At 39.4% G+C, this 16,464-nt stretch overlaps 1 protein-coding gene across 1 annotated transcript in view; it reads left to right on the top strand.

Moving 5' to 3' along the window:
* The window catches only part of LOC126252161 (lipase member H-A-like), a 129,812-nt gene that overhangs the window by 38,501 nt on the left and 74,847 nt on the right, over window positions 1-16,464 (top strand). The window contains exon 3 of the mRNA XM_049953030.1: window positions 6,633-6,784. Within this exon, the coding sequence (XP_049808987.1) occupies window positions 6,633-6,784 (152 nt within the window). The remainder of the gene's footprint in view (window positions 1-6,632; window positions 6,785-16,464) is intronic.

Here is a 16,464-nt window from a genome sequence, read left to right as displayed (position 1 = left end):
ATGCAGAAACATGTGTTGTAGAGTCATTCTTCATTGGTATGGACACTCCTCAAATGCTTAACAGAAATGGCATGAACAGCTGAAAATGCAGTCCTACATACTTCAACCTCAGTAACTGGAGTGTCACGAATTAAATACCCGAAAGAAACCTTCCTCTGGCTTACTGTTGGAACCTTCCTCTTCTTTGAATACACTTTTTGCAGTTATTAGGCAGCACTAATCACAATAAATAAGCATTTTGCTTATAATCTCCCAACTGATAAAACTCAAAAAATATCGACTCCTTCTGTTCTTCATTCAGTGTTGAGTATTTGCAGAAACTAGTATTCCAGCATGGATCACTGGCACTATGAAACACTTTCTTTGGTAAAATTTTATTTTTTAGAGATTTATATTGTTTTCCATTATTTCTTGACCTCTTCCTTTCAATATCTTTCTACTCATTTTCTTTATGAATTCTTTTACATGTACTGTTGCATTTATATCACAAGTAACATTAGTAGCAACACCTATTGCTGCCATCTTGGAAACATATGAACAACATTTGAGAAATGCTTTCTGATTGGCTTTCTGAAACCAGGTCAACCAATGAGACAAATCAACTCATAAGACACAGAAATACTATTGTCATGGGCCTCTTTTCCACTGGGAATGTGTCAGTGCTGAATAACAGCAAAAATAATATGCTCTCTTTAAAGAAACGGGTACCTGCTACTGTGCTAGAAGGTACCACCTACAATACTAGATGGCATCGGCTGACTTCCTGTACCAAAATCACAAAATCACTGTGCAGGTGGCATGTGTCCCTTTTCCACTGGGCCCCTCAAATACTGAAATGGGGAAGATAAGCTTCTGAAGAAGTGAGGTAAATTAGTTCTGAAGAAGTGAAGTAAATTAGCTACTTATGTTCTGTACCGTACATCAAAAGCTGAACACTGATGGTTCATAGCAATGTTATCAGCTTTCAGCTGTGAAGCCGAAAGGCTGCTAATGGTAGAGATGCCAGATGACTGAAAAGCTTTAATCACATTCAGAGATGCAGCAGCACTAAGGCATTACTGTAGAGATGTACATAAAATCATGTCATGTGATTTGATGTGGTAGACATGCAAAGCTGCTTTAACTGTTAAGGCTCTGCTTTCACTGTATAGACTATAGGAAGGAAAAGTAAACACCATGGGTGTAATAATGGAGTGTTAAAAACCAAACTTGCTCAGGTGAAGAAAATATTCTTTACTGAAAGAGCTCTTTACTGGTATTAGATATAATATGAATATGAAGAGTAGTCCTTATAGAGTTATGATAACTGTGTGGATGGAAATGAGAATTCTAAAACTCTGGGAGAAGGGAATAACTGTATGTGTCTTCAAGAAGAGAAGTGAAAGTGATGTGAAAAGACTAAAGTGTCATTACTTACATGTGCCATCGTACAAAAACATATGTGAAGATTCTGGAGAGATGAATTCAAAGAACACTTGAGAAGCAGCTGAGAAAATAACACTGTAGCTTCAGGTCAGGAAAGTCCACAGTAGGTCTCATATTGTTACAGGTGCAAAACCACCACAGTAAGTGTGGAAGGGATCTACTGGTGGTCTTCCTGAACTTAAGGACAGTATAGGATGCTGTATCCAGAAGAACAGTTCGAGAGGAGTTAAGAAAGTAAGAAGTAGAGAAGCAAACTTTACTGAAGATAAAATAGTTGATCCAGTGATGGGTAAGATGTGTGAGAATGAGAAGACAAAGGACATGGTGGCTGACAGAAAAATTATCTGAATCAAGGAAGACCTCTATCTCCATGAATCAGGAGACAAATAAAGACTGATTGAACCTTTGCTGAACATCTTTTAACAGAAAACCATCTATAAGATGTAGATTATGAAGTTTTACAGACTGTTGAGAAAAACAGAAAGGTGATCCCATTGGAAGTACTGGAAATCAATAAACATATGATACAGACTGCCAGCTGTGTTTTCAATGACAAAATTGTTTCCTTTCCCCTTCTCTTAAATCAAATTTTAGTTGCATAAATATTGGATTACAATTGTAAATTCAACTTTATTTGTCATTAAATGTAACTGTGCCTACACACCATAAACGTCATATTTTCGTCATAAGCATTCTACGTGTCATAAATTTTGTACCTTTCATATATTCTGTATAAATATTATCAGTGTAAGTCACATGTCATTTTATCTGTGTTTGCAAAATTCAGATGTCTACTGATGATGATGTAAGAAACTGAAATCTGGTTCATGACCAAACAAATATTCACTGCCCAGTCACATTGATGCGACCACCTGTCGAAAGCCTGAATAATCACCTTTTGCAGCACAGACTGCTGTAAGACATGCAGAAAGAGTGCCAGTAGGGTTCTGGAATGTATCAACAGGGATGTGGAGCCATGCCGACTCCAGTGCTGTGGCCAGCTGATGATACATGGTGCAACGGCCTGATCAATGTGGTGGTCCCACAGATTCTCGACTGGGTTTAAATCCAGGGAGTGTGGTAGCCTGGGGAATACTGTAAAGGTGCTCTTTGGACTATGCACATACACTGCTAGCTGTGTGACACAATGCCTTGTCCTGCTGGCAGATGCCATTGTGCCAAGCAAAATCAAGCTGCATGTAGCAGTGGACATGGTCCCCAAGGATAAATGCGTACTTGTGTTGATTCATTATGCCTTCCAGAATGATGAAAACATTCACCAGATCATAATGCTCCCTTCTCCAGCCTAGAACCTTTCGACAGTTGTTGCAGGGTGTTTGCTTTGAAATGTTTCACACTGTATGCACCAATGACCATCTGTCAGATGGATCATAAAACATAATTCACCTGAAAAAGCCATTTGTTGCCACTCAGTGGATGTCCAGTTATGGTACTGGCATTCAAATTCCAGCCTTTATCACTGATGAACAGCGGTCAGCATGTGTACATGAACCAGGTGTCTGCTGCGGAGGCCCAAGTGCAATAAAGTTTGCCCAACGGTAGTTTAGGAGACACTGTTGGTAGCCCCTTCGTTCATGTGGGTGATCAGTCACTTTACAATTACAGATCTGTTTGCCTGTAGACATCTCTGCAGCCATCATTCATCCCTGTCATTTATGACCCACAGTGCACCACAGGTGCTTTGGTGCTGGTTTTGGGTAGTGCCATTTTACCATGCATGGTATACTTTAACCACAGCAAAAAGTGAACAGTTTAAAACTTAGACTTTTCAGAAATGCTTCCATCCTTGGTCTGACAGCCAATTATCATGCACTTTTGGGCATCAGATAAGTTGCTTCGTTCCCACATTACAACAATGACTGCACTGTTTTCAGTGCCCCCCCCCCCCTCCAACGTGTTTTGTGCACCTTCCACTGCTACTGCTGCCACATGCTGCCTGTGAGCGGTTATTGCATGTTAATGTTGAATGTAGGAGGTGGCCACATTAATGTGACTGGATGATGTAATATTCCAGAACATAGGAAAGTGTTTCCCATTAAATATTATATCCATTCCTTTTCATAGTGGTAATGGATGACATAATAACACAAGTGGTGAGAGAATCAGGAGACAGAATGACAGCAATATTGCTTGTTGACAATTTGATGGTGTAGTAGAATGACAAAGCGGAGGTACAGAAAGCAGGTGGATTTATGGGTAGAAGTTGTGCAAAAGTATGGTCTAAAAGTTACTGCAAAGAAGCATGGAAGAGTGGTCACAACAAAGGCAAAGATAGACATAAAGTTAAAATGACACTGGTCGAGAGCAGGCGAAAACTGGGGAAAGCTTTAAGCACCTGAGGTATGTAATACATAAAAACTGGAGAAATGACAAAGAGATAAGTGAGCATACAAGCTGATACCCTTAAAGGAAGAGAGAGTGTGTGTGTGTGTGTGTGTGTGTGTGTGTGTGTGTGTGTGTGTGTGTGTGTGTGTGTGTGTGTGTGTGATGTATCAGTATCAGCTGGGGTTAGTAGTGGGTACAGAAGAGGAATGGGACAGGAAGGTGAGCGATAGCATGTTAGGAGGTGGACAAAGATACTGGAGGAGGGATGTGAATAGTTTAGAAACTCAGCCTTTTCAGTGGTGGGTGGTTGGGCACAGTTTTGGGAGCCTGTGCTTGGGGAGTTGGGGAGGGAAGAGGAGAAGGGGAAAGGACTATGCAGGCACACTGTGGGCTAGAATGTATGTGTGAGGCTAGAGAGGGATTAGGGTAGAGGATGAAGCTGAGTGGATGGGAAAGATTGAGGTCAGAGGCATTACAGGAATGAAGGATACATTTCAGGGAGAGTTCCCACAGCATTTCAGAAAAGCTGGTTTTGGTTGGAAGCATCCAGATGGTATGAGTCGTGAAGCAGTCCTTAAAATCAGTTTTTCATTGTTTGAAACACACAATGTACAAATTTTGTTGCACACTACAAAAACCTGGGTATCTCTTGATAGGACATCCACAATGACTGCACAGATTTTTCATTATTGATAAAACCCACACACAGTTGTATTAAATTTTATTTTCCAATAAAAGCACAGCACAACCAAGTTTCAGGATAAAAGTCCTTTCATCAGTGGCATAGATTATCCATATGAGTCATCTAAAATAGAGTAACATAGTGATTCTTTGACACATGGCATGCAAGCAGAAAATTCACTTCATATATTCCATGGTAGATGAAGTTTCTGCTGAAACTTGGTTGTGCTCTTGTTTTATTGGAAAATAAAATTTTATCAAACTTTATGTGGATGTTATTAGTCATGAACAAAAAGCTGGGTCATGAAGGAAAGGAGGAAAAGTAAGGTGAGAGCAAGTGAAATGAACTTGGATAGGAGTAACAAAACTGGAAAATGTGAGGAAAGAAAATGTTATTATAAAATGTAAGCAATTCCTACAAGAGAAGACTGAGGTAAAGAGTTTAAAATGAAATAAGTAGGTCAGACAAGGGATGTGACAAGGATGCCTTGGAAGATGCACAAGATGAAGATGGAGGACAAGTGGCCAAGGGGAAGTCCAAATGACTATTGGCTAAAAGGACAGGAAGAAAGAATTCGGAAGACAGGACAGGAATGGGCCTGAGTAGCAATAGACAGGTGTTGGGGAAGTGGAGGAGACGGAAGGGCTTGTGTTCTCAGCAACCTTGCCAGTGGTGTGAAACTGTACAGGGAGGTGGTGCTGGTGCTGGTGCTGCTGCTCCTGCTGGTAGTGGTGGTAGCAATGGCAATGATTTACACGATAAGGTGATGTCAATTTGTAGAAATGTGTAATGCATCCAAGGATGATTTAACACTGCAAATAGCAGTAAACAGAAACATAGATAGGGCATGATGCTTCTGAATGTAACAAAAACATAGAGGAGATAATATGAGTAAAATATAAGAAGAAATTAAAGTTGAAATCAAGTCAGTCAAACAAAATGAGAACTTGAAAAAGAAATTTCCTTTTCTTCATTCAATGGTGCTCCAAAAGGAGCAGTTCAGCAGTTTTCTTTACCTTACTGTGGATAAAAGTGCCTTATCCTTCATTGTTATCTACAAATTACTTTTTGTATTTGTGCCCCCCCTGCAGGAAACCTCCTCTATAGTCTATGCTACAGGGTGTCACACTCCAAAGAAGCCCCACAAACATGTGTATTAAGTGCTGAAAGTGCACTGTGTAATTTGTGATGTTTGACATGGCAATGCTGCACTCTGCAACATCATTTGACCCCTACACTGTGTTTCCATGTGTCACTGGGAGTGGAGCTCAGTGTTCAGTGTTCAGCATTTAGTGACAATGTATTGCTATTCTGATGAAGAGTGTGTATTTTGTTTGAAATAATCATGGCTTACTGATTCCATTAAGACATGTCAGCAAATGTTTGTGGTACAGTTTGGTAACCAGTATATACTGTCTAAATGCTGCATACATAACTTACAGAAAAGATGGAGAGCAGTGGAACGGAGCTGGATATTACAGTGGGATCAGCCACCATTATCAGAAGAATAAGTTACTGCCATGAAACAATGATTGTTGGCCTCTCCTGCAAAGTCTGTTTGACATTTATCTCAGGAATGTGGAATGTCACGGAGCCCATGTCACAGAGCTACGAAGAAAGCTGGGATGTGTCCATATAGGTTTATAGTTGTTCAGGAACTGAATGCCAATGACAAAGACAAATGCAGGAACAAACCACACAACTTGCATGATTTATGCAAGAATATCATCCATGAAGTCCAGGCAGTGACACCAGAGATTCTGGCAGCAACATTAGAGAATCTGCAGCGTTGTGTTCAACTGTGTCTACAATATGAGGGTGGTCACTTCTAGCACCTTTTGTGATTCACCTTTATTTTTCCATGAACAAGGTGTGACATTTTCATTTCATTTCAGGATTTTTATGCAAAACATTTAAGTGTAATGTAAGCAAATGTACATTTGTGGGGCCATGGGGCCTCTTTTGAGTAACTATGGATGTGCTATCACTTACACACATTCTCTCCCCCCCCCTCCCCCTTCCCCCCCCCCCCTCTGTGTGTGTGTTTGGGGGGGGGGGGTCATATTTATATATATGCAATGTTATTTTCATAATATACAATTGTGTGTGAAGACCATTTTTAAAATTTAATGGTGCAGGAAGAAAAACAACCTTTTCTCTTAAGTTGCCTTGTTTTCAGATCTGCTTTGAAACCAGATGCACTGGTAAATCTTAAAAATGCAGAGAATCTATTGCATCTGAAAGAGTACAACACTTCTAGACCAACAGTTTTCTACTTCTTTGGCTATATAGAGGACCTCAGCAGTGATAGTGTAAAGACAGTAATTGACGGTAAGAAGAAAAATTGTGCAAATTATTTAAACCCGGTATGGATATGAACATATTTTTAGTTTAACAATCACTTTAGCTTCCCATATGCATTAGTTGGCTTCTCATTATGCATGAAATATGTTTATTAATTTTTTATCTATTCATCATCTTGATGTGTGTCAGCTACATGTACATGTGTTTCAAAAACATTTTGTATTCATATAAACACTAACAAACCCAGCAGTGCTTCGTAACTGCTAAATATGTATGGGACTTAGATATATGTCCTAATCTCCTTCACCCTGCCTTTATCCATTCCCCCCCCCCCCCTTGCCCCTTTCTATGTCCATTTCCACCCCTCCTCTCTCATTTTCAGCCTTGTTTATCGTTATTGCAAACAAAAACATGATGGAAATTTAAGTAATTTATAATGAATGGGTAAATTGGTTGGGATCATTGGTATACGGGGAATAAGAGATCTCTCCTGCTGCTGGATTTGTGAGAATGGTAGCTCTAATGACAGTAGTTTGCATAGTTTTTCTCTACAAATGGGTAGGATTATGAAGTTTTGCATGATTCAGATTCCATAGTACTGTTCTTATCAAATGCTGATAGGCTGTAATTACAACTTTCCTGTTTTCTGTTAGAATAAACTGCAAGGAAGAAACCAAATCAGCAAATAGTTGTTTATACAGTTTATGTTTAAAGTTGTACAGAAGGAGAAAGAACATATATTGGAGAAACAATTTTTGTAATTATTTAAAATCCCTGCTATCATATTCAAAACTGGCTGTGAGAAAAAGAAAGGAACATTTATAGCCTATTTCCATCTGAATGTTTATTAGAGTATCATGTAAAAATTTGAAGTAAATCAGTCAAGAACTTTTCTGGAATTTTGCTAACATTATTTCCCTTTCCTATATTGCACTAACTGACAAACCCGACATTGCCTGGGTATTCACTTCACCAATCTTCTTTTACAAATATAAACAAAATATGAGCTGTGTTTGAAGTTAGGTATCAAATAAATTTCATTTCCATGTGTTTGTAAAAACTCCTTTGAAATTATGAAAGAGCTGTACAAAGAAATATACGTAATGTGCTAATGTATACATATAATATCCAAATTATGAAAAATGACCAGGAAAGTTTCGGTATGCTGGACACAGCTGCTTCATATGTCTACTATGTGATTTTGCAAATACCTCTATGGCATTGCCTTTTCATAGCTCTGTTGAAAGGTGTCCATAGCACCACCAGGGTCAGTGATTTACTTTAGCTGACTCGACTGTAGAAGTGTCAGTACAGAATGAATGTATTAAAACTTCAAGCATGGTGTGGCATTCTTCACATATCTCAATGTTTATGATGTCATATCTCCTGATCTATGTGTCTTACGATTATAAAATTAAGTACATACACTCAGCAGCATATGTGGATACTGCCTGTGAAATTTACTGTCAATACAGTTAGTAGCATAGAAGTCGTACATTCAAATGTCATACATGATGCAGCAGTTCTTCACACATCTCATTGTTTAGGTTATGTATGCACACGTGGTCCTGTCACTTTAATGTGACAGCTGCCTATGTTTGACATCAATGTGAAATCGCCATAGATGGCAGGTGGTAGCACTAGCAGTGGACGGCATATAAAGCTTGTTGGAGGGGACGTACAAAAAGTGCAGTCATCGTCGTAATGCAGACATGGAGCAATGTATTTGACATCCAACGGGGCATGATAATAGGCTTTTAGGCCGAGGAGGAAAGCATTTCTGAAACAGCTATATTTTTATACTGTCCACATGCTTCCGTGATTAAGTATACCCATGCATAGCAAAATGGCACTATCCAAAACTGGCACTGAGGCAACTGTGATGCACTATGGGCCATAGATGACGGAGGTGAAAGGTGGATAGAGAGATGTGTATGGACAAATAGATGTGCAACTGTTTAGTAACTGACAGGCCAGATGAAACAAGGAGCTACTAACAATGTCTGCTCAATGACTGTTCAGCGAACATTGCTGCAAATGGGTCTCCACAGCAGGCACGTGGCTCATGCACCCATGTTGACTGCTGTTCATTGGTGGCAGATGGAAATTGCATGCCAGTACCACAACTGGACATCCACTGAGTGGCGACAGGTGATCTTTTCAGGTGAATCATGTTTTACCGTATTTACTCGAATCCAAGCCGCACTTTTTTTCCGTTTTTTGTAATCCAAAAGACCACCTGCGGCTTAGAATCAAGTGCAAAGTAAGCGGAAGTTCTGAAAAATGTTGGTAGGTGCCGCCACAAGTAACTTCTGTCATCGAATATGTGTAGCGCTACACAGGCATGCTTTGCAGGCACATAAGATAAATACTGGCGCCAAAAACCTCTGCGTCAGTAAATAAATTAAAAAAAAAAAAATAGGTGGAAGACGAGCTTTTTTCTCCACCCCAAGTTTTGACCACTGCATTTTCATACATTATCCAAAGAAGTAAATACAAATTCCGTATTGTTCATCTTCGAATGTAGCAGCATTTCAATGTACTACGAAAATCCGACTGGCAAGACTGTTTGGGATGTTTGTCAATATGGCGTTCTGAATTTTTTCCTACCTGTGAGAAGAGAAGGTTGCTAATAGGAACTTTTATGAATTGTGAATCACATGCAGTATTCTCTTCACCATAAGAATAATACGAATACAAACATTTTGCCATGTATTCTTTCGTGTTTGCTGCTATCTCATTTAAATCCTGCCTGCCTAATAAACTACGCAACTAGTGTGAGACAACAGCAAACGTGGAAGAATATACATATCATGTCATGTTTATATTCGTATTATTCTTATGCCTAATAGTGATTCAGTCAGAAATGAAGCATGGCAATTGACTGGATTTTTAAATCTAAGATGACTCTAATTTCTGTGCACAATGTAATGTACAAAAGAGGCGTCTGCAAAGATTTTCAAACTGAGAAAAATTTTCGCTAAACTCTCGTTCAGAACATCTTCTAACATACGCAGTCTATTATTTGGTTCTTGTTGATCATTATCAAAGAAAGCAGCAGTGTAAGTAACAACAAATAGCAGTCTCTTGCCATTGTTCCGCTAATGAGACGATTCCTCTCTCTCTCTTTTTTAGTTGTAAGCGGCAGTAGCGTGCACAAAAGCAAGCCACGCCGGGAGTGGCGACATGTCATAAACACTCATTATCAGAATGCGACAAACAGTCAATGCATGACACAGTACAGTACTGCATTTTCGGCTTAGAGTGACGTAAACACCTATAACAAAGAGAACGGCACTTATCAGATCAAAGAAAAATAAGCAATCAATTCAAACCAGACAAAGCACGTGAAAAAGGAAGGGTACCCGTATAAATACGTACGGAGCGCCTGACTCACAGCAATGGCTACCTGGTAAAGCTTAACTGCTAAGCTTACGACTCTAACCAAACTACTGAAGCTGTATCGTCATTCATTCGACCTAAATTGTGTCTCATATTACAATGGACCAACTTTGTTTCAATTTGGAGGTGCGGCCTAAAACTTTTCTCTCCCTTTGAATTTTGAGTCTCAAATTTCAGATGCGACTTAGATTCAGGAAAATTTTTTTTCCTTGACTTCGAGTCTCATTTTTCAGGTGCGGCTTAGATTCGAGAATGGCTTGGATGCGAGTAAATACAGTGTGCCTTCAGACAGGTGGCCATTGTCATGCGGGGTGTGAAACGTCTGAAAGCAAACACCGTGCAACAATTGTCGGAAGGGTACAGGCCAGAGGAGGGAGCGTTATGGTTTTGGGTTTGTTTTTGTGGCATTCTCTGGGTGATCTCATCATTCTGGAAGATACACAATGTGTTAATACAAGTGTGCATCTATCCTTGAGGACCATGCCCACCACTACATGCAGTTTAATGTAATTGGATTGATAAAATATATACTCACTAAGTGGTGGCAGGGGAACACACATAAAAAAAATTGTATGCAAGCTTTCAGAACCAGTGACTCCTTCCTCCAGCAGGAGGATTGAAGGGAAGGAAGAGGGGTGACAGAAAAGGACTGGAGAAGTTTAGGAAAAGGAGTAGAGTTTGAAAAAGTCATCCAACACTCCAAGTCAGGGCAGACTTGTGGGTTGATCTTGCCTGATACAAGGTGCTGGGTGACTTTTCCAAACTCTAATCCTTTTCCTAAATCTCTCCAATCATTTTTCATCACCCCTCTTCTCTCCCTCCAACCCTTCTGCCGGAAGAAAGACCCACTGGTTCCAGAAGCTTGCTTATGGAAAATCTTTTTTTTTTTAGTATTTGTTTTCTCCTGCTTCCACTTGGTGAGTAGATTTTTCATCTATCCAGTTACATTAGACTGTCAAAAATTGATTATTTTCATTTTATATTGCTAAATGCAGTTTTTTTTTTTTTTTTCAAGATGATGGTATCTGCCAGCAGGACAGTGCAATGTGTCACAAAGCTCACAATGCACACACATGGTTTAAAGAGCACCAGAATTATTTTACAGTACTCCCCTAGCTACCAAACTTGCTGGACTGAAATGCAATCAAGACTCTGTGAGATCACCTCAATTGGTCTGTTTGTGCCACAGAAACCTAGCACAGCTGGGTATGGCACTGGATTCAACATGGCTCCAAATCCCCTGTTGGTACCTTCCAGAACCTCATTGACTCTCTTCTTGCACATCTCACAGTAGACTGCACTACAATAGGTGTTAAGTCAGGCTTTTCACAAGTCGTCACATTAATGTGACTGGACATCTATATTTATATACAACATGTATTAAAAATATACAGGTTATGTCATGCCGAATATTTGTTATAGCATTATGTAAATATTTGAAGCAAATCAGTCAAGAATTTTTTTGAGACTATTGCTAACAATGTTTCTCGTTTATTTATTATTTATAAGTTTGCACACTATATACATTCAAAAACATATAGCCTGTGTCCGTCCAACTGTCTATTAGGGTATGATTTAAAACTTTTGAAGTAAGTTGGTCAAGAACTTTGAGATTTTTGATAACAACATTTCTCCTTTAAGTAGTACAAATATATTTATGTACTATATATATTCAAAAAGTATGTAGCATTTGCCCTTTTGTATGTTTATTACAGTAACGTGTAAAAATTTGAAGTAAATTGGTAAAGAGCTTTCCAAATTTTTTGGTAACAACATGAAACACAAACTTGTCTTTACATAGCAGTATACATGAAGTATTATGCCAGGCACTTGTGACAAAAATTATAATGATTTAAAGTTTACACCACTTGTGCATACAAATTCATACTACAAGCAGTTTCCTTGATTCACAAAAATTTCGCTAGTTTCGAATAAAGTAATTGTAAATAATGAGGAGTAAAGGAGACCACTCACCAAGTAGCGCACCATCAAGTCATCAACAGGCATAAGCAAGAGAGAATGAAAACTTGTTAGCTATAAGAAAAAATCCTTTGATGAGCTAGAGTACAAATCAAAACAGGCACACACACGTCCCTGTGCACCTACATTTTGCATTCAGATACACAGTTCTGCGTTGCAGTTTGGCAACAAAACTGAGGTGGGGTGTGTTTGGTAGGGTGGATAGAGGTGGGAAGCAGGAAGAGATTTGGGGATGGATAGCTAGTGTCTTGGAGGGATGCAGCAGGTGTGCCAGCTAGGAATGCTGGAGTGTGGGGTGGCATTTGCACAGGCTTGGCATATTATTCACAGGTACTGGCAAGGTGCAGCATGCAATGAAGATGACATGGAGGTGTGGACAGGGGGGGGGGGGAGGGGGACAGGACAGAGGAAGGGGACACAGTTAAGTAGAGAGTAGGTTAGAAAAGCTGGTGGTGGAGGGAAGGATCCAGATGGCATGGGTTTTGGAGCTGCCATTAAACTTGAGGATGTTGCGTCTCTGGATAGTCAATTTTGTTCTTGGCCATATTTTGATGGTAGCCTTTCATTTTGGTGTTTGGTTGTCATGCTGACATAAAATGCTGTTCAGTGATTGCAGCAGGTACATAATAAGGCTGCTTTCACTAGTGGCCCTTCTTGATGGGATAGGTTAGGCCTGTGTCGTGAGTGGAGTAGGAAGTGCTGCAAGTGCTGCATGGGTAAATTGGGCAGATCTCACACTTGTGTCTTCCACATCGATGTGGCCCCTGTAGCAGAGGAGTGGGAGTGGCATAGCGATGGACCAGAATGTTGCGTAGGTTGCATGGGTGCCGGAATATCACTTTAGAAGAGGTACACCATCAGAAGCAGGGCCATTGTGGTGGTGAATAGTCTCCTTTACTACAAATTATTTATATTCTGCCAGAACTTCCCTTACTATGTTTACAGTACGCTCACATATACACAAATGTGATCCAAATTATAGTGGTATGTAATATAGAAACCATATGAGTTAAGGCATTAATTGCAACTTTTTTATGACATCATCTGACTATGTACCTGTTGTATTCTTAGCACTGAGAATAGCTAGTTTCTAGCTGAAATCTAGATCTGGCAGTAAAATATCAAAAGGACAACTGAAGCAGAAATCTATTATTTACAAGTCAAAATAACAGTCGCTGCATGCAACAGCCTTCTGAATGGAGGGCAACTTGATGAAGAGGATAATTGCTCTTTTATTCACTCATACAATGTAACAATAAATTGATATAAGATGATAGCTTAAGTTCTGTTTGAATGTTGATAGTGTTTTTCAAAATGTAAAAAAAATTGTTACAAAATGTGTGTCCATCTGTGTCTGGATTTTTGTTATTTGTCTTAAGCCTCTACATGTATACATATTGTAGTTATCTCTCCCTCTAAATAATAATCTTCAAGTGTTGAACAATGAAAATGCATTTGTACCATATTTTACATTGGTGTAAAATGTGGTGTGAATTGTGGGATTCAAGTGGAAAATTAAAAGGTTTTTTTGACGGTGAGACCAGTGACTGACCACAGGAGTCCAATGATGTGGAGCAGTTTTGTATGTTCATGATGAAGGCAAGAATTGTATTGCATTATTCTTTTGTTTCACTTATCATTACAGTTTGTAACTGTGATACTAACAAATAGTTTGTGTGGAATGTATAACAAATATTTATATAAATCTTGAGGACTCTGCCATGATTAACAGAATGAGTGGATGACACAGGGACAAATGGTGACACAGTTTCTGGACCTCTGCTCATGTTACTGACAATGAACTTTCTTGAATATCTTTCTGTGACAACTACTGGGCTCAACTGCATAGATTTTGGGTCTATGATGAGTTGTTTGTCCTTATGTGATGGCAGTGGCACAGGAAATAAACAGTGGTTCCCAAGAGATGTTTGTAATGGTTTATTTCACCAGCAAGACAAGGTTAACAATAACGTGACATATGGTAATACGATATAGAATGCTCCTCTCAGTACTGGTAGGAACAAAGTGTGATGCTATAGCACAAGTGTTGCTGGCACCTGGTGACAATGCTGCACATCATCTTATATTGGTTTGTTGTTACAGTATATGTGTGAATAAAAGAGCAATTATCCTGTTGCCTTTTTCATCTATGGTACCACCAAATAATATCATGACAATGGGCCATCAACGTGTGATGTCATGTGGTGATGAGCCAGCAGCAGCATCAGCAGGTGCTGGACACTGATGGGAGGTGGCAGTCAATCAACAACAGCACCCCAGGATGTGACAATGCTGATAGGTTGGCGAGGTGGACAATGTTGCTCTGACTGATGGGCAGCAATTTGTAGCCATTGTAATTATCCAGAGCAGGAACCAGTCTGCCTACTGGCACCACCAAATCAATGTTCACTTGATGTCAGAATTACTGGGCTTGCCAAAAATGGTTGTTTATGTAAAACTTGGCCATGTGAAAGATCTGTACAAAACTTGTGCGCAGAGATTTTACCAGTGCGCAAATGCAACACCACATGGAAGTGTGTGAAGATCTCTTCCAACTCTGTGAAGCTAATCCCTATTTCTTGGACAGTTTCATCAGTGGGGATGAGTCATGAGTCTTTCATTATAATATGGAATTAAAGAGGCAGAGTGCAGAATGGCACACAATGTTGTTGCTGTGTCAGAAAAAGGCTTGCATGAGCAAGTTCTGTATGAGGCCAAAGCTCATTGTTTTTCTTTGATGCAAAGCAGGTGGCACACCATGAGCTTGTACTTCTTGGCCAGACCATCAGTGCTAAGTTTAAAAAGGAAGTGCTTCAAAGACAATCACAGGGTTGCCCATGTCTACTTCTATATCTACATTTACTACTACATTTACACTCTGCAAACCACCTTGAAGTATTTGACAGAGAGTATGTCCCATTGCACCATTTATTAGGGTCTCTTCCTGTTCCATTTGTATATAGAGTGTGGAAATAATAATGGTTTCAGTGCCTCTGTGTGTGCTGTAGTTCTTCTAATCTTGTGCTCACATTTAAAGCCAGTTCTTGAAACTTTGTTCGTAGACTTTCTTAGGATAGTTTATACCTTCAAGAGCCTTCCAGTTCAGTTTTTTCAGCCTTACTGAAACACTCCCCCATGGGTCTAACAAACCTATGACCATTTGTGCTGCCCTTCTCTGTATATGTTCAATATCCCTTGTTAGTCCTATTTGATATGGTTCCCACACACTAGAGCAGTATTCTAGAATGGGTCACACGAGTGATTCGTAAGCAAGCTTGTTTGTAGACTGACTGAACATACCCGGTATTCTATGAAGCAACTGAAGTCTATCACCTGGTTTACCCATGAGTGAGCCTATGTGATCATTCCATTTTGTGTACATACGAAGTTTTAGATCCAGGTATTGATATGACTTGGCCCATTCCAACAGTGAGTCATTGATATTATACTCATAGGATAATGTGTTTTTTCATTTTTTTAAGTGTGCAATTTTACATTTCTGAACAGTGAGAGCAAGTTGTCAATCTTTACACAACTTTGAAACCTTATCAAGACCTGACAGAATATTTATCCATCTTCTTTCAGACAGTAATTCATTATAGATAAATACATCATCTGCAAAAAGCCTGATGTTACTACTAATATTGTCTGGAACATGAACAGCAAGGGACCCAGCACGCTTCCCTGGGGCACACCCAAAGTTACTTCTACATCTGACAATGACTCTCCATCCAAGATAATATGTTGTGTCCTCCATACCAAAAAGTCCTCAGTCCAGTCACAAATTTCACTTGATATCCCACATGATGTAACATTTGAGAATAAGTGTAGGTGTGGTACTGAGTGAAACACTTTTTGGAAATACTGCATCTACCTGACTCCCTTGATCCAAAGCTTTCCATGTGACACATGAGAAAAATGCAAGTTGGGTTTCACATGACTGATGTTTTTGGAAACCATGCTGGTTGGCATTGAGGATATCACTCTGTTCAATACCTAGTTATATTTGAGCTCAGAATGTGTTCTAAGATTCTACAGCAAATCAGTGCCAAAGATAATGGACAGTAGTTTTGTGGATATTCCTACTACCCTTCTTGTAGATGGGTGTTACTTATCCTTCCTTCCAACTATTGGCTTTTTGTTTGAGGGATCTACAATAGATTATAGTTAGAAGAGAGGCTAATTCAGCTGCATATTCAGTATAGAATGTGATAGGGATTCCATCGGGCCCTGGATCTTTGTTCAGTTTTAATGATTTCAGCAGTTTCTCAACATTGTTGATACAAATACTTATTTCACTCATCTTTTCAAGGGTATGGGGATTA

The sequence above is a fragment of the Schistocerca nitens genome, chromosome 4, assembly GCF_023898315.1.
Source record: "Schistocerca nitens isolate TAMUIC-IGC-003100 chromosome 4, iqSchNite1.1, whole genome shotgun sequence".
Classification (NCBI taxonomy): domain Eukaryota; kingdom Metazoa; phylum Arthropoda; class Insecta; order Orthoptera; family Acrididae; genus Schistocerca; species Schistocerca nitens.
This window is presented reverse-complemented; position numbering and strand designations above follow the sequence as displayed.